At 42.3% G+C, this 26,094-nt stretch overlaps 2 protein-coding genes across 2 annotated transcripts; one reads left to right on the plus strand and one right to left on the minus strand.

The window, feature by feature from the left end:
• Positions 1 to 3,728: 3,728 nt before the first annotated feature.
• LOC142623924 (uncharacterized) lies at positions 3,729 to 5,089 on the minus strand. Its single transcript, XM_075797445.1, has one exon. It carries the CDS (start codon positions 5,065 to 5,067, stop codon positions 3,880 to 3,882), a length of 1,188 nt encoding a protein of 395 aa, XP_075653560.1. The 5' UTR covers positions 5,068 to 5,089; the 3' UTR covers positions 3,729 to 3,879.
• A 3,469-nt stretch (positions 5,090 to 8,558) lies between these two features.
• On the plus strand, positions 8,559 to 9,509 carry LOC142634429 (uncharacterized). The gene is made up of 2 exons (XM_075808723.1): positions 8,559 to 8,921; positions 8,994 to 9,509. The coding sequence occupies exons 1-2, from the start codon at positions 8,559 to 8,561 to the stop codon at positions 9,507 to 9,509; spliced, it is 879 nt and encodes a 292-aa protein (XP_075664838.1).
• The last annotated feature ends 16,585 nt before the right edge of the window (positions 9,510 to 26,094 follow it).

The raw sequence follows: 26,094 nt of genomic DNA on the forward strand, positions 1-26,094 counted from the left end.
TAAACCCAACTCATCTAAATGGGTTTATTAAAGGTATGCTTTAATTTTATGTCACCACCACCCACTAATTGATACGTAACTCTCATATTATTCCTTTCTCTCTCAAGATCTACTTGCAACCAAAGAGTTTGGCCTAAAACAATCTCATGCCTAATCTTATTGCAACCATGATTTCCATGGTAGACAATTGGAGAACCTCAAAAATAGGAGCATGGAATTAAAGTGTCAATCAACACTTTGACCGGGAATTAAAGTGTCTATTGGCAAGTGGTGAATTTCCCCCTTTTTTTTTTCTATGGTTTTCAAACCCGGACAATTGAGTTAACCATGAACCGGTTATGAAATTGGAGAAGAAACAAGGGTGTAGAACATATCTAACACTCAATTAAGAACAAAGACCAATATTATAACTGTGCGCACCCAAATATGACTATTGGGCCTCAAATCTATTTGGGGATCACAATCTACTTGTATTGTGGGCTTTCGGATTTCCTACAACGGGTGGTTTTATGCTCGGCAACCCAAATACCCAAGTTCCCTTTGCTCTCGAAATCACTCTCACTCTTTTTCCCAGGATGATCACTTTCTTTCCTTTGTCTCTCCTCTCCAGAATTGCCAACCGCCTTAACTGAATCTCCCTTGCTTATTTATAGTCAAAGTTGGTGGGATTGCCATGATCATTTTCCTGGTCAATGGAAGGAGAGGTCCAATATTGTTTCTTCTAAGTGGGTGCTTAATTGCGAGTGGGAGAATGTGACAGTGGCATTAGAACTAGCTCCACCGTTACATCTGTTGCCCGGCAGAGGCGTTCTCTAGGCAATAGAAGGGAGGTCCAATACCATTACTCTTAAGTGGATGTTTGGTGGTGAGTAGGAGAAGGTAACGGTGGCATTGGAACTAGCTCCACCGGTAGATTTGATGCCCGACAAAGGTGTTCCTTAGGTGATGTTGTGCACTCCGAGTTCTACCTGCTCGGGGGACATATTCATCAGAGGTGGTGAGGCTTCACCTTTGTCGGTCACGCCGTGAATGATTCTATCCCTAGGCTTCGAGCTTTAGATGAGCATCAAAACTTGCCTAGAGTGAGCCAGTGCGTCTGATCAATGTAAGGTTCTACATGTGGCGTCGGAGCAACGGGCTTTTATAGACAAATGGGCTTGAAGGAGGGTAATGCCCGTACAATAACCATCAGACCACTTGCCCTCCTTTTGTTTAATTATAATATTTAATTATATTTATTTTATACTTACATGATTTATAATTTCTCAACCTATTGTATTATCTCTCTCTCAATTTGTTAAATGTTACTAAATTTGTTTTCTTTGCTAAATTTACTTGTGATTTAATAATAATTCTTATTTGCATGGGAATTTACTAAATTAATTAAAAGTGATTTATTTTAATTTAATCAAAATGATTTATGTAAGGACATGATTTGCACCACAGTCCAAATGACATAGACAATGGCTCAAGGAGCCTAAAACAATGAATTTGTTAGAAAGCGGGCTTAATATTGAACTATCAATGAGTTAGATTATGGGCTAATTACTATCAGAACAAGCAAGACAAGCAGTTTGGACAAAGAAGGATGCTCCTCGGTCAAGTCTGAGAAATGTCTGTTCTTATATATGTTTTCTTGGACTTATACATATGTTCAAGTTCTTAATTACACAGTGTTTTTCTCTCTTTCTCAATCTCGGCTGCCCCCTCCTGTCATGGGGTTCTTCCCTTTTATATCTCATTCTCTTCTTTCATCTCAACCTTCCACATGTAGATCAGATTACTAATTTTTTTTAATACTTGTCCTATTAGTACCATCCTAAAGTCTCTGTGAGTAACTATAAGACTAAAAACTACTGTTCAAGTATCACTTCCACATTAATGCGGTCAAGAGGTTAGATGTAGAGCATTTAATGCGGTGGTAGCAACTTTATGCCCAGATCTTTCTCATCTCTCTGGTGACTCACCTCTCACATAAATTTATCCTCCCAAGTATGGTTGCCCACTGCCTAGGGTTTGATGGGTGGTCGGACTTCAGGCATCTAATCTACTGTCTGAGGAGGAGTAGCTCCTCGGTCAACATGACTTGTTTACTATGACTCGACCTCTTCTTTGGCTTAATAATCTACCCATCTTCGTCAACACTTATTTGTCCTTGGGCCATCTGATGTCCCCAAGCATGGCCCACAACCTAATATCCTTATATGGGCCCTTCACCCCTACAATTTATACTTGAAAGATAATATACTAGTTTATTTTTATGCTTATTTATGTTGTATTATTTTATATTAACCTTATAATATCATCAAAATTTATTTGAAAGTTTATTTCAATTTTTTATAGATATTTTTACTCAATCTTGCAACTATTTACAAATTTAATATAATTATTTTATTTTACTTAATTACTAAATTAATTATGATATCATCATAGTTCAATCTCGATTAGACCTCGGTTCAACCTTAAAAATTTTGAACCTCTCTCTTTACCGGTTCTTTGAACGATTCAGGTTTGAACACGATGTTTTTTTCTAATCGCAAGAATTTAGAGGCCCTCCATTGAATTGAATGGAACCTCGAGCAACAACATTGAGATAGGACTGGTTCCCCACTCTCTAAAGCCAAATATTGAGCAGACAAGTTCAATGAGACTGGCACTTCCCCCTCCTATTTCACCTATCTCTTCATTCCACAGGGATTCAATACAGCTAGATAATCATGGTTCATCACTTAGAAGAACTTTATTATATTATTATAATTAATAATAGATATATAATATTCTATATATATATATATATATATATATATATATAAACAATAAAAAATCATTTTTTATTTGAATTCGCAAGTACAATGTTTGAATCAATAGAGAACTTTTTCTTCTACATTTGTATCACTGTATGAAGTGGTATTATTCTATTCCAATTCTTTCTCGATGTTGAACAGGCCGATTGTATGAAAAAATCATAACTATACTAAACAACAAAACACTAGGAAAAAGCCCACGTGCTGCCTGATTCCCTGGGTCTTTTCTTGCCTTTTGCCTTTTAGTTCTCAGGATTAAACTTTAAGCCTCCTCGTCTTTAAATAGAGAGGGACTAAAAGCATTACAAATTTAAAAGGTCTTTATGGTTAAAAAAGTTCATAATTTTATCAAGGAGTCATATATAAACACTCCTCAGAACCAAACAAGGTACATACACACATCCTAATATACAAATACGCCGTAGCTCTGATACTCTAAGCTCTCATACTTTCTTAAAGCTTCTATATGCTAGCTTTATCATTGGATACTCTATGGCAAGCACCACACCAGTGACCACCAAAGGAGGGCTTTTCACGACAATTACAGGTACACGGACGAGGTTGTTGACTCATCTGAACGAATCGACTCAACTGACGATCACAACATCATCAATATATATTGGGAGGGTTTAAATCAAAATCTTGATACAACCAAGATAAATACCATTCTCTAACACATCTGACAGTGCCACTGGTTGAACTTCAAGTCTTTCATCCAGTATTTGGAAAGAATAGAATTTTAATACCCCAGCTATTTTACTATTTGTTTGTAATAGATTTCCACATAATTTTAGCAATATGGACTTTTACTCAAAGTTAGACGCAGGCAAAAGGCCTCTAGATTATACTAAAGATCAAGATAATAACCTCACTCATTGTAACGTAGCTGCAAAGTTCAAAGTTGAAATTTTGCTTTTTGGCCCAAATAGGATTTGCTTAGTTACCAAATGGATAAGACTTCTACAACAAAAAGAAAAAAAAAAAAAAAATTTTGTTTCACCAAAACTTAGGGATAGGATACAATTTAGGGGCACCACATATGCTCTATGTGTCCAATGGTGTTTAGTGGTGTGGATCATGACAAGGTAATGCCAGAGGAGAAGGCAAATCCAGCCATGTTTGAGCCCTTCATCTTGCAATCAGGCAGTGTGACCCAAATCCAATGCCTTGTCTGTATATCATATGTTAGCCATATAATGTGCCATAAACCTTCAAAATTTGACATCAAAGCAGCCCTAACTATTCCATCCCTTTTCTCTAAACAACCCACCATAACCCCATGAGGCTTTGTAATCTGCTCCATTAATTTACTAGGAACTTTTGAAATGTATTGCCAACGCCTACCATTTAAGCTTAAGCCCCAAAGTTCTATGCCCATTAACATCATTTTACCTACGCCATCGGATGTCACGATCATCATGTGACCATCACCGTACACATGTAACCGATCAATAACATTCCCCCAACTAAATTGGACGGTCAATTGTCCACCATCGTTACCTCCACTGCCAAATCGTGGCCGTAGAATCAATGGTGTAGTACCATCATCATGAGACTTCACTACAATTAAAACACTTTCACTTCTTCCATTAATCACACTAAGATAAATATTCTCACTCTCTCTTTCACTATGACATGGCAAATTTGCAACATTTTCTTTAGCTTCCATAGACTCCCACTTCTCACTTTCTGAGTCATACACAAACAAAATGGGCCGGTTTTCCACTAGCTCCACAAACAAAAACTGGAAATGATCCGACCCAGGTGGCCCAGCCACTAATTTCATTCCGGATCTTCTCCAAGATGATGTGCCTCGTGGACCCAACGGACTTGGAGGGATCTTTTTAACGGTCTGAGTGACCAAATTAACAGAAATAACTACCTTTTTTGTATTAGAGACAAAAAGGAAAAATTTACCAGATGCTGTCAAAAAATAGAGATCTTCACCCAGAGAAATTATGGGTCTCAATGAATTGGCAATTGGAATCTGGAACCAACGCTGAGATTGATCAGTAAAGCCGTGAAGTGTCAAATCACGAGGCCATCGCTTCTTGTACACAAAGAGCCATGTACTTGACCTTGATCTTATATTGCATGCTCTAATAAAATCTTGGTCAGAGATAATGAGAGAAAAGGATTTGCTGACTAATTTTAATCGAATGATTTCGGGTAAAACTAGATAGAGCAAAATGTTTTGTATGAGTTCGGATGGGAGGAGGCAAAAACCAATGGCACTTGTCGTTGAATTCCGATGATTATTCATGTTGGGCAAGAGGCAGTTTCGTTTTTTTTTTTCTTTTTTTCTTTTTTCTTTTTTGGTGCTCAGTTTCTGGCTTGGTGATTTTATACTGGTTTGAGGTTAGTTTGTTTAATTTTTAAAAAGCTTATGAATTATAATGGGCGGAAATTGTTTTGATTATATAATTGAATGACTCATTGACTAATTGACATAATTAAAGGGTAAATGTCCCTACAAAGCATCTTGTGAGTCATGGACGGAATGGACGGTGGCAATTGTAGACTTTAGTTGAGGATGAGCGTGATGATTTTGACAAGCTAATGTCTCAACGTATGACAATTCAAAAATAATCCACATAAAGTGGTTTAGTTAGCTTAACAATTAAAATTTTGTTATCAAAATAAAAAATTTGGAATCCGAACCCATTTACATAAAAAACTAATTTTTGTCTTAGATTCTTACTTTGATGATAAAAGACAATTATTATGGAGTAAATGTTATAGGTTAAATTTCTATCTCATCTATAATTAAAATTAAAAAAAAAAAAAAAAAAAAACCCAATGCATAAAATGACAAGGTTTAACTAATACACATTCATAATGGCCTAATGGGTGTTGATATTCCAAAATTAAAGCAAGGGAGCACTTATTAAGTGTTATCATCTTCAATTTTGTGAGAGGGATGTTACAAATTGCCAACATAATAATGGAGATCCCTAAACTCTGGAAAATTATTTAATGAAATAGTTTTATAAGATATTTTTATCACAGTAAATGTGGATCTCACATATTGAGATACCATCTCTTAAACTCCTAATATTGATATTCTTCAATTATGATGATATAGCTGATTAACGTTGAAATGTAAAAGCGTCAAAAGTATGCTTAATTTCCTTTGCTATGAGCATCCTTCTCTAATCAACTACTAAATGGGCATAAAAAAAACAACCTCCAAAAGTATATGCATGGTCAGACTCATATACCAAAGCCACCTATACAATCAAAGCAAGTATTTATAAATTCTGGTCACGAAGGAGTAAGTTACAAATTCATACTCACTCGACCAAAGAAAAGTTGCAGACCCATAAATAATCAGTTGCAACTATGAAGAACAGCCTAGAAAAGCCAGGAATCATTGCTGTACAGGCACCACTCTCCTTCAAGCCCACTTACTCAGAGGCCCATGAATATAATGACACGTGTGAGAACCTAACACTGATCACGTGTGAAAGCACTCACGGCATGGCCAGCGAGTGTGGAGTCTTGCACGGCATCACCTAGGGGGTGCCATCGCCGAGCAGAGTACCTACTGGCGGAACGGGTTCCAACACTACTATCATCTTCTCCCATCCATCGCCAAACATCCACTTAGGTGAAATGGCATTGGACCATTCCTTCCATTGCCTAGGGAATGCCCCTGCCGAGCATAAAGTCTAGCGGTGGAGCTAGCTCCAATACCACTGCCACCTTCCCCACTCAAAATCAGACATATACTTAGGAGATGCAATATTGGACCTCTCCTTCCACTCACAAGGGGAATGATCATGATCATTCCACTAATTGTGGCTATAAATAAGCAAGGGGAACTCAGTTGGGGGGGGGGGGGGTTGGCAATTACAGAGGGAAAGACGAGAGAGAAGAAAGGGAGGGAGAGAGATCAGTCATCCTGGAAGAAGAGGGAAAGTGATAGTAAAAATCAGGAAAGTTGAGTACTAGATCGGCCGAGCATAACATCACCCGTTGTAAGAAATCCGAAAGTCCACCATACAAATAGATTGTGAGCCCAAATACATCTTAGGCCCAACAAACGTATTCGGGAGCGCACAATTAGCGCCGTCTGTGGGAATCTTCTACGTAGCTGTGGTACTATTTAGGCACGCACAGGAGAATGCCTGGCAGCAGACACAGAAGCCATGCCAAGAGCGGTTCTGGAGGATCATTGCAGGGGTCTACATGGTGAGAAATGAGGCAAAAAAGGCAAGAAGACAGAAGACATGAGGAAGCAAAGGAGCCTGGGCCTGGAGAAGGGTCGTACCAAACCCTCCGAACAATGTCTGATGCCTCAGGCCGCAGCCACCTTAACAGGAGGGACCAGGAGCTTGAGCAGAGGGATCGAGAACTCGAGCGCCTGCGTAGGGCGGTGAGGAATTTAGAGTTGCAAGCTTGGGGCAGACGCAGGAGGAGGGACCATGAGGAACGAAGGGAAAGGTCAGCCAATGTGGGGAATCACCATGTGGCAGGATCCCACCAATTTGGGTCCCGTCGACATCGCGAGCGTTCGCGAGAGTATGCGGACCGCGAATCAACTTCCCTGGATGAGGGGTGACCTCGAAATGTGGCCATGGATGCCATGAGTAGGGCATTACGCCAAGCTGCCCGGTCTCCATTCTCGAGAGACATTAAGAGCGCACCAATGTCGAGGAGGTTCACGCGGCCTCCATTCAACTCCTACACTGGAAGGACAGACCCGGTTGAACACGTAAGTCACTATATTCAAATGATGTCCTTACATGCCCATAACGATGCCTTGATGTGCAAGGTTTTCCCCTCGAGCCTCAACCTAACCGCTTTGAGGTGGTTCAACGGATTGAAGAAAGGTTCGGCCCATAGTTTCTCGGAACTGATCTAGGAGTTTAGAGTGCGGTTCATGACTTGCAGCCAGGTTCCGCAACCCATAGATGCATTATTGTCGATGAAAATGGGGGCTGGGGAAACCCTTCGCAACTACGCTAATCGGTACTGGAATTGTACAACGAGATCTGTGGCGGCAATGAAAAGATCGCGGCAAGCACCTTTCAAATGGGGTTACCCGAAGAATCCGGGCTGAGAGAATCATTGACCTTGAGGCCTCCCGAGGATATAAGGCAGTTGATGAGGCGTATCGAGGAGTACAAGCGCTTGGAAGACGATCGGCTGCAGACCAAGAGGAAGGCCCCGATCATCAATTATCCTCGGAACACAGGCTTGAACCTCAGACACAGGAAGAATTTAAGAATTCAATAGCCCGGCCCAGCGTTTGGGGGAGTCAATGCGGTGTTTAAGGAGCCCGTGCACAGGATCATTGAAAGGATAAAAAATGAACCGTATTTTAAGCGGCCGAACAAGATGGCAAGCGACCCATCAAGGAGAAACCAGAATTTGTATTGCACCTACCACCAAGATAAAGGGCACACCACCAAGCAGTGCAGGGTATTGAAGGACCACCTGGAGCATTTAGTGAAGGCAGGACATTTGAAAGAATTTCTGATGGAGACCAGGAATCAGGAGACCGGGCAAGAAGGTTGGCTACGTTGAAACCTTCTCCCACCCCCTCTAGGAGTGATAGAAGTCATCCACGCGGTACCAAGAGGCATTAGAGCATCCTTGACGAAAAGGGTATTGGCCGTGGTATCAGTAGAAGGTTACGCAGGCAAGCAATCCCCGAGGAAGAAGCCGAGGTACACTAGGCAACCCATAGCGTTTGACGACGGTGACCTAGAAGGCACCACTCAACCGCACCACGATGCTTTAGTAGTCATGGCCCGTGTGAGGGGTTTCATAGTAAAGAGAGTAGTGAAAGACCAGGGGAGTGGCGCAGACGTAATGTACCCGGACCTATACAGGGGGCTCGGCCTGAAGACGGAGGATTTGTCCAAATATGATAAACCGTTGATGGGATTCGATGGGCACATGGTGACACCGGAAGGGAAGATTTCACTCTCAGTCAACATGGGAGGTAAGGAGGTGGTCACCTCTTTCTCACCAAATACGGCAATCCTCAAAAGGTCATGGATTCACGACATGGGAGCTGTGCCATCCACATTGCACGTCAAGGTCAAGTTTCGAACCGAAGATGGGATTGCAGTGATACGGGGTGATCAGCAGGCAGCCAGACAGTGCGTAATAGCCGTAGCCTACAAACAAACCGAGCAGAATGAGTCAATCGAGAAGGCTCCCCTATAGAAATTACAGCGGCCCCAAGTCGAGGGGACCGACGCCGCCGAGGATCTGGTGAGAGTAAAAATTCGTCTGGGAGGCGAAAGGAGTTTCCTGATAGAGGCAGGCTTGAATGATGGGGATAGGGTGAAGTTACTGCTTCTTCTTATACGGAACGTGGATGTGTTCGCCTGGAGCCCATATGAGGTGCCCGGGGTTGACCCCGAATTTATAGTTCACAAGCTAAATGTGGACCCTTTATGTCCTCCTAAGAAGCAGAGATCGAGAAGGTCCACAAAGGAGCATACGGAGGCCATCAGACAAGAGGTTAGGAAGCTCAGAGAGGCTAGGGCCATAAAGGAAACGTTCTTTCTAGAGTGGCTTGCATACACGGTGGTCGTGAAAAAGAAGTCCGGTAAGTGTAGGGTTTGTGTTGATTTCACCAACCTAAACCGAGCATGCCCAAAGGATCCGTTCCCGATGCCGAAAATTGATCAATTAGTGGAAGCTACATGCGGGCACCCGAGAATGAGCTTCCTCGATGCTTTCTAGGGTTACCACCAGATTGCCTTAGCCACCGAGGATCAGGAGAAAACGACATTCATAACGCCCGATGCTAATTATCACTACACCGTAATGCCATTCGGATTGAAGAACACGGGAGCCACTTATCAACGAATGATGACGAGGATGTTTCGAGATAAGATTGGACATACGGTTGAGGTATACATTGACGACATGGTGATAAAAAGCAAACAAGAAAGGCAGCACATTGACAACCTTAAGGAGGTGTTCGGGATACTTCGGCGACACCGGCTACGCCTTAACGCCGAGAAGTGCGCTTTCGGGGTAGGATCCAGTAAGTTCCTGGGTTATTTGATTACCAAACAGGGAATCGAAGTTAACCCCAATCAGATTGGAGCCGTGATGCATATCAAACCACCGAGCAATCCGGAAGAGGTTCAAAAATTGACTGGCATGCTGGCTACTCTCAACCAATTTATTTCCAAGTTTGCTGATCGGTGCCAACCATTTTATCAGCTTTTGAAGAAGTGGAAGGGGTTTCAATGGGACGTGGAGTGTGACAGAGCCTTCCAAGATCTTAAGGACTACCTTGGGTGGGCACCGATGTTGGCAGCCCCGGAACCAGGAGAAGACCTGTATATGTACCTCTCGGTGTCCGAGCACGCAGCCAGCGCCGTGCTATTGAAGGATAGTGGTGTACAACTCCCGGTTTATTACATCAGCAAGACATTAGTTGACGCCGAGACTAGGTATTTACCACTAGAGAAACTGGTGCTGGCGCTCGTGCTTGCCACCCGAAAATTGCCCCATTACTTTCAGGCTCACACCGTCCATGTCTTGACCGAGTATCCACTTCAGTCATTATTGAGAAGATCTGACTTTACGGGGAGGATAGCTAAATGGGGGACTTGGCTAGGCTCCTTTGACATCAGATACAAACTGAGGAGCTCGATGAAGGGGCAAGTACTTGCGGATTTTATTGCCGAGTTCTCACCGAGAAGTACGAATGTAGTCTGCCTCGCGAAGGTCAAGCTGTGGAAAGTATTTATGGATGGCGCATCCAATTCAGCAGGAGCGGGGGCTGGAATTGTGGTCATCACCTCGGAAGGGCTAAAGCTAGAGCACTCGTTCAAGTTAGGCTTTAGGGCTTCTAACAATGAGGCCGAGTATGAGTCCTTTCTAGCCGGACTTAGAGTCGTCGCGGATCTAGGAGCCAAAGAGGTGGAAGTTTACTCGGATTCTCTCCTAGTAGTGAACCAGATGCAGGGGAACTTCGAGGCCAAATACTCTTGGATGATTGAATATCTGTAGCTGGTAAAGCAAACCATGGGTAATTTTTCAAAGGTCAAGATTGAATGGGTAGCCCGGGGGCAGAACCGGCACGTTGACTCCTTAGCAACGCTGGCATCATCAATAGCTGACATGGTACCTCAGTTGATCAGAGTGGAGTTAGTGCCGGAACCAAGTATTGCCGCCAGGACGCCGGTCACACAGATCGCCACAGCCGAGAGTTACAGGATGGACCCTATCATTGAGTTCCTTGCGGAGGACCGAGCCCGAAAAATGAGAAAGAGGCAGCCAGGGTGCGACACACCGCTACTCGGTACTGGTTGTCTGCCGATAGGAAATTATACCGAAGATCATTCGAAGGGCCGTATTTGCAGTGTCTTCGTCCCAATTAGGTTGAAGAGCTTTTGACCGAGCTGCACCAGGGCGTGTGCAGTAGCCACATAGGGGGACATTCATTGGCTCACCGAGAAATGACTCAAGGATTTTGGTGGCCGCGGATGAGGAAAGATGCAACCGAGCATTCCCGGAGGTGCGGGCAGTGCCAAATACACGCACCGATGATCTATCAGCCCGCCGGGGAACTTAAACACAGTAAGCAGCCTGTGGCCATTCGCCCATTGGGGTCTAGACATAGTAAGGCCATTTCCCTGAGCACCAGGCAACCGGAGGTTTGTGCTAGTGGCCGTAGACTACTTCACGAAGTGGGCAGAAGCGGAGGCACTTGCAAACATCCGAGATGTTGATGTCAAGAGGTTCGTATGGAGGAACATTGTAACAAGATTTAGCGTACCGAAGTCCCTAGCCTCGGAAAATGGTCTACAATTCGACAGCAAGGCGTTCCGAGAGTTCTGCAACAACCTCGGTATCCGAAACCTGTATTCTACGTCAGCATATCCGTAGAGTAACGACCAGGCAGAACCAACCAATAAGGCCATCGTGAGCGGATTGAAGAAAAGGCTGGAGGGCGACAAGGGAAGATAGGCCGAGGAGTTGCCAAGCGTTCTATGGGCATACCGAACAACTCCCAGGAGATCCACGGGAGAAACACCATTTTCTCTAACTTACGGGGCACAGGCTGTTATCCCCGTCGAAGTGAACCTATGCAGTGCCCGGGTTGCAGTATTCGCTCCGAACGAGAACGAGAAGCTAATGGCAAGGTAGATGAACTTACTAGAGGAACACCGAGAAGCGGCCATCATTCGACTAGCAGAGTATTAGCAAAAGCTTGCCCAGAGATACAACAAAAGTGTGAGGAGACTGGAGTTTGCCGCTGGGGATCTGGTACTTCGCAAGGTCGTAGGGAACACACGAGACGTTAATGTAGGGAAACTAGCTCCGTCCTAGGAAGGGCCCTACCGGGTAACCGCTATTGTTGGTGCGGGGGCGTACTAATTAGAAGATTTGGAGGAAAAACCCCTTCGCCGGCCATGGAATGTTCACAACTTGAAAAAGTTCTATCATTGACCGGTTATGTTCCAAAGGTGTAAACTAGATGTAACTTTGCATTATCACGTATCTAATATGACGAAACCTACCCATGCAGGTGCATTTGACCCCATTGCTTTTGAGTTATTATTGTCGAGCAATAAATATAGAGAGAATCACAAATGTAAGGACAGAAACCTATCCTCGATTTGATTCCTATCACCGAGCAGGTGGAAACCTTGAACTACACCTTCTAAGGACAGAGACCTATCCTCGATTCGATTCCTATTGACGAGCAGGTGGAAACCTTAAACTACACGTTGTCTAAGGATAGAAACCTATCCTCGGTTCGATTCCTATCACCAAGCAGGTGGAAACCTTAAACTACAAATTGTCTAAGGACAGAAACCTATCCTCAGTTCGATTCCTATCGCCGAGCAAGTGGAAGCCTTAAACTACACATTTTCTAAGGACAGAAACCTATCCTCGATTCGATTCCTATCACCGAGCAAGTGGAAACCTTGAACTACACCTTCTAAGGACAGAGACCTATCCTGAGTTCGATTCCTATCACCGAGCAGGTGGAAACCTTAAACTACACGTTGTCTAAGGACAGAAACCTATCCTCAGTTCGATTCCTATCGCTGAGCAAGTGGAAACCTTAAACTACACGTTGTCTAAGGACAGACCTATCCTCGATTTGATTCCTATCACCGAGCAGGTGGAAACCTTAAACTACACATTGTCTAAGGACATAAACCTATTCTCGGTTCGATTCCTATCGCCGAGCAGGTGGAAGCCTTAAACTACACGTTGTTTAAGGACAGAAACCTATCCTCGGTTCGATTCCTATCACCGAACAGGTGGAAACCTTGAACTACACCTTCTAAGGACAGAGACCTATCCTTGATTCGATTCCTATAGTCGAGCAGGTGGAAACCTTAAACTACACGTTGTCTAAGGACAGAAACCTATCATCGGTTCGATTCCTATCACCAAGCATGTAGAAACCTTAAACTACACATTGTCTAAGGAAAGAAACCTATCCTCGGTTCGATTCCTATTGCCAAGCAGGTGGAAGCCTTAAACTACATGTTGTCTAAGGACAAAAACCTATCCTCGGTTCGGTTCCTATCACCGAGTAGGTGGAAATCTTGAACTACACGTTGTTTAAGGACAGAAACCTATCCTCGATTCGATTCCTATATTGTCTAAGGACAGAAACCTATCCTCGGTTCGATTCCTATTGCCGAGCAGGTGGAAGCCTTAAACTACACGTTGTCTAAGGACAGAAACCTATCCTCGGTTCGATTCCTATCACCGAGCAGATGGAAACCTTGAACTACACCTTCTAAGGACAGAGACCTATCCTTGATTCGATTCCTATCGCCGAGCAGGTGGAAACCTTAAAGTACACGTTGTCTAAGGATAGAAACCTATCCTCAGTTCGATTCCTATCGCCGAGCAGGTGGAAACCTTAAACTACACGTTGTCTAAGGACAGAAACCTATCCTCGATTCGATTCCTATCACTAAGCAGGTGGAAACCTTAAACTACACATTGTCTAAGGACAGAAACCTATCTTCGGTTCAATTCCTATCGCCGAGCAGGTGGAAGCCTTAAACTACACGTTGTCTAAGGACAGAAACCTATCCTCGGTTTGATTCCTATCACTGAGCAGGTGGAAACCTTGAACTACACCTTCTAAGGACAGAGACCTATCCTCGGTTCGATTCCTATCGCCGAGCAGGTGGAAACCTTAAACTATACGTTGTCTAAGGACAGAAACCTATCCTCGGTTCGATTCTTATCACCGAGCAGGTGGAAACCTTGAACTACACCTTCTAAGGACAGAGACCTATCCTCGGTTCGATTCCTATCGCCGAGCAGGTGGAAACCTTAAACTACACATTTTCTAAGGACAGAAACCTATCCTCGGTTTGATTTCTATCGCCGAGCAGGTGGAAACCTTAAACTACACGTTGTCTAAGGACAGAAACCTATCCTTGGTTCAATTCCTATCACCGAGCAGGTGGAAACCTTAAACTACACATTGTCTAAGGATAGAAACCTATCCTCGATTCGATTCCTATCGCAGAGCAGTTGGAAGCCTTAAACTACACGTTGTCTAAGGAAAGAAACCTATCCTCGGTTCAATTCCTATCACCGAGCAGGTGGAAACCTTGAACTACACCTTCTAAGGACAGAGACCTATCCTTGGTTCGATTCCTATTGCCGAGCAGGTGGAAACCTTAAACTACACGTTGTCTAAGGACAGAAACCTATCCTCGGTTTGATTCCTATCCCCAAGCAGGTGGAGACCTTGAACTACACCTTCTAAGGATAGAGACCTATCCTCGGTTCAATTCCTATCTTCGAGCAGGTGAAAACCTTAAACTACACATTGTCTAAGGACAGGCCTATCCTCGGTCCAATCCTTATCACCGAGCAGGAGTAAGCCTTAAGCTATTCCAATCTAAGGACAAAAATCCGTCCTATGGGGCCGAGCGACCAAGAACCTAGGTAAGCACATCCTAAGGGCGAAAGGGCTAGTCCCCGCCCCCAAGAAGTGAGAAAGTAAGGAATGATGAGTGACCTAACCTTAAACATGTGCAGAATCGACGGTAATCAAACAAGCAATAGGGAAACACAAGCAATGTTTAAATAATATTACTCAAAGTTATCCAAGAGATAATGAAATTGTTCCATCGCCACAGCCCGGCAAGTTAGGATCATAAAATAAAAACCAATAAAAAGGAGAAGAAACAGTGCTAGATTTTCAAACGGCAAGGTCAGTTGGTGCGGGGGGAGTAAGGGGCAGCTCGGTTCCGCTCCCAACTGTCTGGATCATCGGTGGGGTCTGGCCTTGAACAACGTCGGCTCCAGTACGGATATTTCTCGTAACCTCCGATTCAGATGTCTCCACATGAACATTAATATCCCGCACAAGGTCCCTCATGCTCAGGGTCTCCTCATCATCAGTAGTATCGGCCTGACTCTGAACGGCGGGGAGTGGATGGGCCGGGTAAAGGATCTGCTCGGGATTCCATAGTGGGGAATCCTCAGCCACTCCCATCGCCTGAAGAGCAGCTAGCCACCCTTCCCCTAACCCATGGCGCTGAGCTTGGTGCATGATCGGTTCCGCAGAGTTTTCTGCCTCCGAGAAGCCCACGTTGTACCATTTTTCCTCGCAGGCCTCGAGGGATTCTTTTAGGTTGGCAATTTGATCGGCCTGGGCTAGATTCAAGCTGTTCGTCGTCGCCAACTTGAGCTCAATCTCGCCTAGCTTTGTCTCCAGGATGATCAGCTTGCTCTCGGCCACTCACCGGGCCTTCTCGGCATCTATGGCCTTCCTCTCTAATGCCGCGGCAACCTCCCCTTTCTCCTTGGCAGTACCTTCAGCCACGTCCTTTAGCGCCTTCTCCGGCTCAGCAGCCTCGGTCGCGTCTTTCGACCTCCCGTCCGTAACGCCAGTCAACTGCGCGTCCGTAACGCCAGTCAACTGCACAGCCTGAAGATAGAATAGTAACAGAAAAGTGAAACTGGGAAGAAAGCTTTCCAACATAACGAATGCAGCAAAGGGAATGGGGAAAGGCAGCAATGGTGTGCCATTGTAGGCGCCTGACGAGCGTCTCGTCATCGCCTTCTGAAAAATAATGGATGTCCTCGGGCAGCAGGAGGCCTTGCACCAAACTCTGGGCTACCCTTCCCCCTTCGCCCTTGTCCCACAAACGGACGCTGGTGCTGGCCGGTAAAGGCTTATCACCCAACTGAAAAGCGAGCTGCCAACCCACCTCAGATTAGGAAGAAGACGCCACGTTCGTCTCGACATGAACCACTGGTGGAGCGACAACCGGCGTCTCTTGGGTCCTAGACCCACCCCTTGCGCGGGGCGGGGTCTTCGGTAGGACGTCAGATGGGGCAAGAGTATTCTTCTCGGCGACTCTTTTTCTCTTCCTGGTTTCGCCCATAGGAAGAGCCAAATCAGTCCCTTAAGGAAGTGGAGGTTGTGAAACAGGTCCGGCACCAGGTATGAACCGAGCAAGGGTCATCTCCCTATGCTTCACCATTTCTCCCACGTTGACGGAGTTAGCGCCCGAAGTACTTACTGGTTCGGCCGCCCTTTCCTCGGTAGCTGAGGCAGCGTTTTCAGGCTGTTTAATAGCTTCATGCCTTCTTCGACTTTGGGACACTCGCTCGGCGGACTCGTCCCACACTGGAGCAATGTCGTCTACAGTTGTATAATGAGGACTAAGTTCTCGAGCTTCGCCAGTGGTAAGGGCGGAAGGAAGGAATTTTTTGTATCGGACGTTGATGTACGACAGAAGCGGACTATGTACCAAGAGCACCTGGCTGAAGTTTTGCCAAGTATTGTACGTCGGGTTAAAGCCGAGGATCATATGAGACCGTCGTCGTGCACAAAAATCTCCGACCTCAAGACAAAGTTAAGATCCCGTGCTGAATGACTAGGGAGACCGGTAGGAACCTTCTCGATTCTGCAGCAAATTCGAAAATAGACTGATCAGTTAATGGCTCAAACAATGAAAAAATGCATGATCATAGTAATCAAAGGTTCTCGGTACCAACCAACATTACGTGGCGAGAGTGAGCAGAGCAGCTCAACGGCAAGCTAGTTGCCGCGCACCCGAACAAACTCGTTGGCTGAGTTTTTGTTAGAGTCAGGTAGGCAAGAGATAAGCTGGACTCGCATATCTCTAGTTTTCAAGTAATAGTCACTTGAAAAGTTGCCGCACATTTTATACATAAAATTAATGTCATGATGATTTAGTTGCAACCCAAACAGCTGATTTAGTCGGCTGACGCAACTAACGACTCTATAAAAATTTGAGGGGAGCTGGTCGGGGCACAGACCGTAGAACCCTAGGGTGCCTATTATGAGAGGGTCTATAGGGAATCTAACCCCACCCTCAAGTATTGACATCAGCAGAAAGAACGCCGCTTTCAAATCAGCGGCCCTCTCGAGTTCAATATCGCCCATATTGCAGTACGTAATGTCAACATCCTTTGGGACACCAAAGGTCTCTCTAAAACTAGCTAAGGCTGCCCCAGGGGTGAGAAGATGAGAATACCCCATTCCTAAGGTGTGAAACAAAGAAGAATTGAAAAAAAAAAAAAAAAAAGGGAGGCAAAGAAAACTTACTTTGGGTTCTAAGGAGTGAAGAACTAAGGAGGAGTTTTTTTTGCGCAGAAGAGGAATGCTCGGCGAAGGAGAAATTAGGAGCGTAAGGAACACAAAAAATGAAACGATAGCCCAGAAGGGGCTATTTATAGGACTGAGGCATTTAATGAAGCAGAAGCGGGAAAAACCTCCCAAATTCCTTTTAGGTAACCTCCCCACACTCATGGGCACGGTTTACGAATCGTCAGGTAGTTCGCGAACCGTCGAGCGGTTCACCAACTACAGTCTTTATTACTGATGTGACGACCTGGCGCGACACCGTTTTTGAGAAATCTGCAATAACGATTGCCCTGACCGTGTGTAGGGAATGGACATTCACGGGAAGCTATCACCATGATCTGACCGGGATCCCTGATTCACCACCATAAGCAGAGCATGAATCAAAGGGGGGCTATTGTATGGGCGCCCCCTTCCTTCAAGCCCACTTACTCAGAGGCCCATGAACATAATGACACGTGTGAGAACCTAACACTGATCACGTGTGAAAGCACTCACGGCATGACCGGCGAGTGTGAAGTCTCGCACGGCATCACCTAGGGGGTGCCATCTCCGAGCAGAGAACCTACTGGCGGAACGAGTTCCAACTCTACTGTCATCTTCTCCCACCCATCGCCAAACATCCACTTAGGTGAAATGGCATTGGACCATTCCTTCCATTGCCTAGAGAATGCCCCTGCCGAGTATAAAGTCTAGCGGTGGAGCTATTTCAAATGCCACTGCCATCCTCCCCACTCAAAATCAAACATCCACTTAGGAAAGGCAATATTGGACCTCTCCTTCCACTCACAGGAGGAATGATCATGATCATTCCACTAAATGTGGCTATAAATAAGCAAGGGGGACTCAGTTGGGGGGGGGGGGTTGGTAATTGCGGAGGGAAAGACGAGAGAGAAGAGAGGGAGGGAGAGAGATCAGTCATCCTGGAAGAAGAGGGAAAGTGATAGTGAAAATCAGGAAAGTTGAGTACTAGATCGGCCGAGCATAGCATCACCCGTTGTAGGAAATTCGAAAGCCCACCATACAAATAGATTATGAGCCCAAATACATCTTAGGCCCAACAAACGTATTCGAGAGCGCACAATTGCTAAACTACATTATTTGTAATATGAACATTACTCATGTCGTGTGTCAGTCTATTGCTTTGTGCAAATTGGATTTAACATCACTCATTTCTACCCCAACACCCACGTCTACGCTACATTGGGCGGCCCTTGGCCTGGGCTAGTTAGGACATGGCCTAAAAGGCCCCCTAACATAGAAAGGGCCCTAAATAAGGGGGCAGTAAGGGGTTTTTCTTTTTTAAATTAAAAAATAAAATGTGAGTTACATGTACATTTTCACTTTTTTTTACCACACTTAAGAAAGCCTAAAAAATATTATAATTATGCTAGTATATTACAAGTTTTATTCCGTAAGTCTTATAAATTGATATGTCACTGTTAGGACAAATGTGGAAATTGTTATGAACGTATGTCATTTAGAATTGGCTAATCTTCTTACAAAACACATATTACTTGTATTTAGATAGATCTAGGATGTATTTTATACTTCAAGGAACAAGAGTTCAAGTCCAAGTATTGAAGTCATGCAAATCTGTTCAAGAAGCAAGTGAAGAAATGCTGTATTTTAAAGCTCAACAGATTGTATCTATTGAGATTTTAAGGAAAATTTCAGCCCGATACTCGACAGCAACTCGACAGATAACCTTTCTATCGAGAATTACAGAATTCAAATTTCCAGATTTTTTTTTTCACGCATATCAAAGCTATTTGTATAGGGTTTCTTTTCTCACAATCCTACACATATATAAGGATTATTTTAAAGGCCGTCTAAGGTGATGAAACTTGATGCAAAGTAATTATTCACTCAAATTGTAACTGGAGACAATTTGCCCTAATTTATCTTTCTCTTGAAGAAACTACTACATTTGTACGCCATAGGGTTTTGTAACCAATGAGCTTCTTGATCTTCATCGTGTGGATGAACTGAAGAACTTTTGCAGTCAACATCTTTCTCAAGTTAGTGTGTTAGTCACGTACTAGGATTCGTGCAAAAGAGTAAGCCACATACTAGGATCTGCGCATCGATTGGTTAGTCACATATTGGGAGCTGTGCATTGAAAGTAGAGTTTGTCAGTACATTACAAGTCCAATTATGTATTGGGGTAAGAATTTAACTGTAGATTGGTATAAGGTACTGGGATTCCTTTACTTGTAACTACTTGTTTTCATAATAGTGGATTCTCGAGAGTAATGACCTTAAATTCACCCGGTGGGATTTTACCTCAGTGGTTTTCCCCATTTGTAAACAAATCGCCTGTGTCAAATTTAATTTTCGGTACATTTAGTTATTTGGTGATTTGTTTGTGCTATCACGTGTATTGCATGTTAAATTGACTTAATTAATTCACTTGGCTAATTAATTGGTTAATTCACCTAAGGGGTCAATACATTTTTGGCCTATCAAGTGGTATCAAAGCGGGCACACTCTGATTAGGGTTAATCTTTGCTGTGTGATCCATTGACCCCTGTTTGTCATGGATAGAGGACAATCTTTAATTATACCTCCTTTATTTAATGGCACTAATTATGTATATTAGAAAGTACGAATGAGAGCTTTCTTGCAGTCTTTAGATGAGAAGGTATGGCAAGCTGTAGAGATAGGCTGGACTAAGCTAAAGGAAGCGCCGGCTAATTAGGATGATGCTAAGATCAAAACGGAAAACTTCAACAGTAAAGCATTGAATGCGTTATTTAGTGCGGTCACAAATGAGGAGTTCAAGAAGATATCCTCCACTGAAACTGCTAAGGAAGCATGGACCATCCTCTAAACAACCTATGAAGGAACTAAGGTTGTCAAGGATTAAAAACTTCAAAGGCTTACCACGAGCTTTGCAAAGATTAAGATGGAGGAGGATAAGTCATTTGATCAGTTCTATGCCAAGCTGAAGGATATAGTGAACTCTGCATTTAATCTTGGGGAAACCATTCCAAAACTCAAGATTGTTAGAAAGGTAATCAGATTTCTTCCAAAGAGATTCCATGCCAAGATCACCACCATTGAGGAATCAAAGGACATTGACCGAATTCCTTTGACAAAGCAAGAACATGGCATTGAAGGCCAAAAGCAGTGACACTGATGAGTCTTCTAATGATGAAGATTCCATGATGAAGTCTTACATCACAAGGCAATATAAGAAGTTCATGAAGAATGCCAATGTGAAAGGCTTCAATAAGGACCATAGGCAATCTAGTTCCTCTCAATTCAAGAGTCAAGATAGAGGAAAGAAGGATGCTAAAGACGGTCAATACATTGTTCCCTCCAGCCCAAAGTGCTTCGAATGTCAAGGTTTTAGACACATGAAACAAGAAAGTCCAACTTATCTCAAGACCATTGGGAAAAGCAAAGCCCTTGCTGCTACCTTGAGTGACACTGAGCCTGAAAATGATTTAAATAATGATGACGAGAGAATCTTAAATGCCTTCACTGCCACAGTAAATCCTATTGAGGGGATTGTTGAAGAGATGGATGAATAAAAGGACTTGGTGGAATCTAACTTTGAGAAAATGGATGAACAAGATGACATCCATGCAGCCTATTTTAAGTTGTACAAAGTTTAAGAGAAGCGCGAGAAACTGTATAGGTTGGCCACCAAGAAGCTCAGTGATGTGGAACTAGACCGAGAAGAGCTCTTTACAAAGATTGATGAGGCAAATCAAACCATTGGAGCATTGCGGTTTAAGAATAACTTCTTGGCTAAAAAGACCAAAAAGCTTGAATAGAAGATGTGACAGGTTAGAGCTCGATTGGAGGAGACTTCCAGTGCAAAGCTTGATAAGGTGCATAGCTTTCAGAAATCTGCTTTCGATAGAACCGGTTTGGGGTATGATTTCTCTTCTCCTAATATTGCTTCTTCTAGTACTATTGTGTTTGTTCCACCTGCTAATAATGTTGATTCCGAGAACAATGGTGTTAAAACTGTTTTAGCTAGTGAGAATATAGACAAAGGTAAATCTATCTTAAGAGCACTCCATAAGCTTGAAAAGAAAGAGACTAAAAACCCTAGGACTAAGAAGGGTAACAACCAAAAGTATAAACAAAAGAAGCAACATCTCTGTCATCACTATGGAGCTACAGAACTTACTCAATCTAATTGCTACAAGTGATTAGCCACTCAACAAAGCAATAGTATGATCCTATCTGGAAACCAGCATCACTTTCCATCCTCTTTTGCTTCTTTTGGAAATCTTCTTAAGTCTCTCATATTCCTTTCGAACTTGAACGGTTTCAACTCTTCTCCCTCACTGCCGGATCAAGAGTTCGCCAAACAGAAAGGTTCTTCCAAGGTGTGGAAGGAAGAAGGCTCAAAGTGATTTAGTCACTTTTTCTCTCTCCCTCTATTTTTGCTTATGCATTACTTGTGTGTTTTGCTTTCTTGTTTATGAGTTAGTCTAGTTTTATGCTATACTTTGTTTAACATGTTTTTGTTTATTTGTTTCAGTTTTGCTTTATTTTTGTTTTTTTATAAAATAAAAAAATTGAAAAATCAGAAAAATACAAAAACAGTGTGTGTTTTGTGTACAATGGTACTTGTGTACCTTGGATGGCCTTTGAAACAAAGTTTTCTAAATTTTGTATCTTTTGTAGCTTAGATGAGCATCTCAATGCACAACTAAGCAAGTGAGCTTTATGACTCATGTTTGTGATGAATAAGATTAAGTAATCTCTTATACTTAACACTCGTATCACTTTTTTTGACGAGAATGACTAAAAAAATCCTAAGAGAAAGGCATAATTAACCATCTCACCTCTAAAGCTCGCCAATCATGTATAACATCTGTATGCTTCAGCATAGCAAACTTGTGATATTTAAAGCTTAACATAATTGGGTATTTCTTCTTTCTCTATATATGCCCATGCATGATATGTTCAAAAGAAAAAAATATATATGCAAAGCAAATCAAAAGCAAAAAGAATCAAAATGCTTTTAAATATGGTTGCAAGCGTGATTTTAGGAGATGTGGGAGTTATAGGATGTACCTCGAAGGTGATAGCCCCCATCAAGCGGTTATGATTGTGTGTGAGTTAAATTGATTTTCTCCTATCTCAAATCGTCATAACATGAGACACGTATGTAATCTTACGATGTTTTCACACACAACACGCAAAATTCTTTACTACTTTTGATACATGTGCAAGTACAATGTAATTTGGCCATCACAAGGAATACATGTGTTAATGTATGCTCACTAAACTATCTTGACTTATTTTTGAAATATAAAATTGGTTAGACTTGTTTAGTATGTGTGTGTGTGTGTGTGTGTGTATCTTAAATGCTTTACATTTTTCTTGTTGAGAGGTGTTTTTGAAAGATCAAAATGTTGATTGGATTTTTAGTTGAGTAGCTTGCTTAATTGCATTCATTTCTGTGTTTTTCTCCTCTTTGAAAAATCTGTTTTTATCAAGCTCGACAGATCCTCGACAGATAGCTATCTATCGAGACCCTTGGACTTCTTTTCTCGACAGATTCTATTGCTTTCTCAATCCATCGAGAAAGTTTCCATCTGGCCGATAGATTCTCGACAGCTGTTTGATCCATTGAGGTATTTTTGCCGTCAACAGATTCTCGACAGCACCTTGATGGATTTATCTGTCGAGAATTAGTGCTCAACAGTATCTCAATAGATCTTTGATCCATCGAGACGCATTTTCTTTAAATAGATCCAGCGCAAAATCTGATCTTATTTCTCTCGTTCTCTCTCGACAGAAATTGTCTTTTCACCTCCCAAACTCTCTCTTTTCACTCTAAACCTCAAACACTCTTGGATTTCGGCCTAATCCTTGTTTTTTCCCTCTGGTAAGCTTCTCCAATCCTTCATTCCTCATGCATTTCACGCATTTAGACCTAGGTTTTGGGTTTTTTCTTTTAGGGTTTTTGAAAATTGATGAGTTTTTCGTAAAATTTTTGGGTTGGGTTTTGTTTATATGATGTTAAATGCTCATGCATTGCATTACATTTGCATTTTCACAATGTTTCATACATTATAGATGTATGTTTCTATGTTGAAACCTTGTGTGCTGTTAGGATTGGATTGGGCTGAGCCCATGAAGTATTTTTCTTGCACGCCACTTGCTCATGAATTATGCATGCATACGTACCTTTTCATTTCCATATTCTGGTACTCTATGTTGATGGTGTTTTTCTGCTTGTCTCACTATAATTCTATTACTTAGCCTTGTGTTCGCTTTTTGTTGTCCCTCATTGAGGACCTTACTATTGACTTTCCTTCTCATTTCATTCTCTCCCATATAGATGTCTATAAGGACTCGTAATAAGCTTATATTTCCTTCTGCTATCATAAGGACCATTTGCCACTCCTTTGTCTCTTATCCCGAGTCTACTCACTTCACCTTCATTGGTGCCTTAAGCGTGGCATCTGTTTGATGGAGCGAGGTCCAACTTTGACCGAAGTGGCCACAAACTGAGATGGCAACTCCTCTAGCCTCCTTCATTCGATCCACCTCTGCTCCTTCTTTCGTGGGTGGTGTGACGCTTGATGCGATCATGGCACAGCTTCAGGGCAAGAAAGCTCGCCTTGACACTCTCACTGATGATATGAGTCAAGTGACCACCCGTGTAGGTCATATTGCACGATGTCAAGCTCGCCTTGTTGGCTTTGTTGCATTTCCTTCTCTATCTCCACAGGCTTCAAAGGATAGTTACAATGATGATGGCTCCAGTGATGTTGATGATGATGAGGATGAGGATGAGGATGAGGATGCTAGCTTTTTTGGTGAAAATAAGATGACTGCTTCTTAGTGACTTGTCCTTTGTCATTCATGACAAAAAGGGGAAGTAGTTTTGGGTATGAGAGTAATCATGTATTTAGGGGGAGAGTTAGCATAGGACCTTTTTGTTAGGAGGAGTGTTTTGTACATCGGTCTTGTGACCGTTTAATGATAGCAAACATTGTATTTATCTTTGATATATATAATTGATGATGTTGTTATCATGTTCACCTATCTCTCCATGTGTTGCTTCTTTTCTCTCTTTATACACATGTTTCTTATGTATGCAATCTTTTATTTTTGTTTCACACTAAGATGCCTTGATGAGTTTTGTTTAAAGTGTTTTAGAAATACAGGTTGTCAAAATCTGTCATGCCATGAACTCTTTTCTTGCAAAGCTTTTCAAGATTTTGTGTTAGGATTAGATTTTATTGTAATCAACAAGTGAGTATGAGTTGAGTGATTTATGACTTCTCACATATTTCATTTGTTTGTTGTGGTTTTGTAACGGATTGCCAAAGGGGGAGATTGTTAGGACATATGTGGAAATTGTTATAAACATATGTCATTTAGAATTGGCTAATCCATTGACAAAACGCACTTTACTTGTATTTGGGTAGATCTAAGATGTGTTTTATACTTCAAGGAACAAGAGTTCAAGTTCAAGTTCAAGTTCAAGTCTAAGTATTGATCAGCCATGCAAATCTATTCAAGAAACAAGTGAAGAAGTGCTGTATTTTAAAGCTCAACAGATAGCTCAACAGATAACTCGACAGATTGTATCTATCGAGGTTTAAAGGGGAATTTTAGCCCGATGCTCAATAGCAGCTCGACAGATAACCTATATATCGAGAATTACGGAATTTAGATTTCTAGATCTATTTTTCACGCATATCCAAGCTATTTATGTAGGGTTTCTTTTCTCACAACCCTAGACATATTTTAAGGGCCGTCTAAGGTGATACAACTTGATGCAAAGTGATTAGTCACTCAAATTGTGACTATAGACAATTTTCTCTAATTCATCTTTCTCTTGAGGAAGCTGCTGCGTTTGTACGCCATAGGGTTTTGTAACCAAGGAGCTTCTTGATCTTCATCGTATGGATGAACTGAAGAAATTTGCAACCATCTTTCTCAAGTTGGTGTATTAGTCATGTACTAGGATTCGTGTAAAGGAGTAAGCCACCCGCGTAATAGGATCCGCACATCGATTGGTTAGTCACGTACTGAGAGTCATGCATTGAAAGGAGAGATTGTCACTACATTATAAGTCCAACTGTGTATTGGGGTAAGGGTTCAATTGTAGGTTGGTATAAGGTACTCAAATTCCTTTACTTGTAACCGCTTGTTTTAATAATAGTGGATTCTCGGAAGTTGTGACCTTAAATTCACCTGGTGGGGTTTTGCCTCAGTGGTTTTCCCAATTCGTAAACAAATCACCAATTTCAAATTTAATTTCCCCTGCATTTAGTTATTTGGTGATTTGATTGTACTACAACGCGTATTGCATGTTAAATTTACTTAATTAATTTACTTGGATAATTAATTGGTTAATTCACCTAAGGGGTCAATACATTCTTGACCTATCAATCACCAATTACAAGAAATAATTCAATACTCATTTATTCTTTTTTGAAGTGTCATCTCATTGCCACATTAATTTGTAAGCTATTTTCAGTAAAATTTGTAATAAATTTAGTATTTTTTCAAAAGAATATATAATTAATAGAAATACAATCCAATGTGAATCAAAAATACTTAAGCTAATACAAATTTTATGACAAAAAATTTACAAATTGATGTATCAGGAATATGATAGGTGTCACTTAAATAATATAAAAAAATGAGTGTTTGAAGTACCATCTCATTGCCACATTAATTCGTAAGCTATTTTCAGTAAAATTTGTA

The sequence above is a fragment of the Castanea sativa genome, chromosome 1 (assembly GCF_040712315.1).
Source record: "Castanea sativa cultivar Marrone di Chiusa Pesio chromosome 1, ASM4071231v1".
Taxonomy (NCBI): domain Eukaryota; kingdom Viridiplantae; phylum Streptophyta; class Magnoliopsida; order Fagales; family Fagaceae; genus Castanea; species Castanea sativa.

Bases quoted from the DNA above. Each gene is read 5' to 3' on its own strand.
- LOC142623924 (XM_075797445.1), bottom strand. From the start codon at position 5,067: ATGAATAATCATCGGAATTCAACGACAAGTGCCATTGGTTTTTGCCTC.
- LOC142634429 (XM_075808723.1), top strand. From the start codon at position 8,559: ATGGCCCGTGTGAGGGGTTTCATAGTAAAGAGAGTAGTGAAAGACCAG. The intron at 8,922-8,993 runs GTAATAGCCGTA...TAGAAATTACAG, and splicing joins AGCAGGCAGCCAGACAGTGC to CGGCCCCAAGTCGAGGGGAC.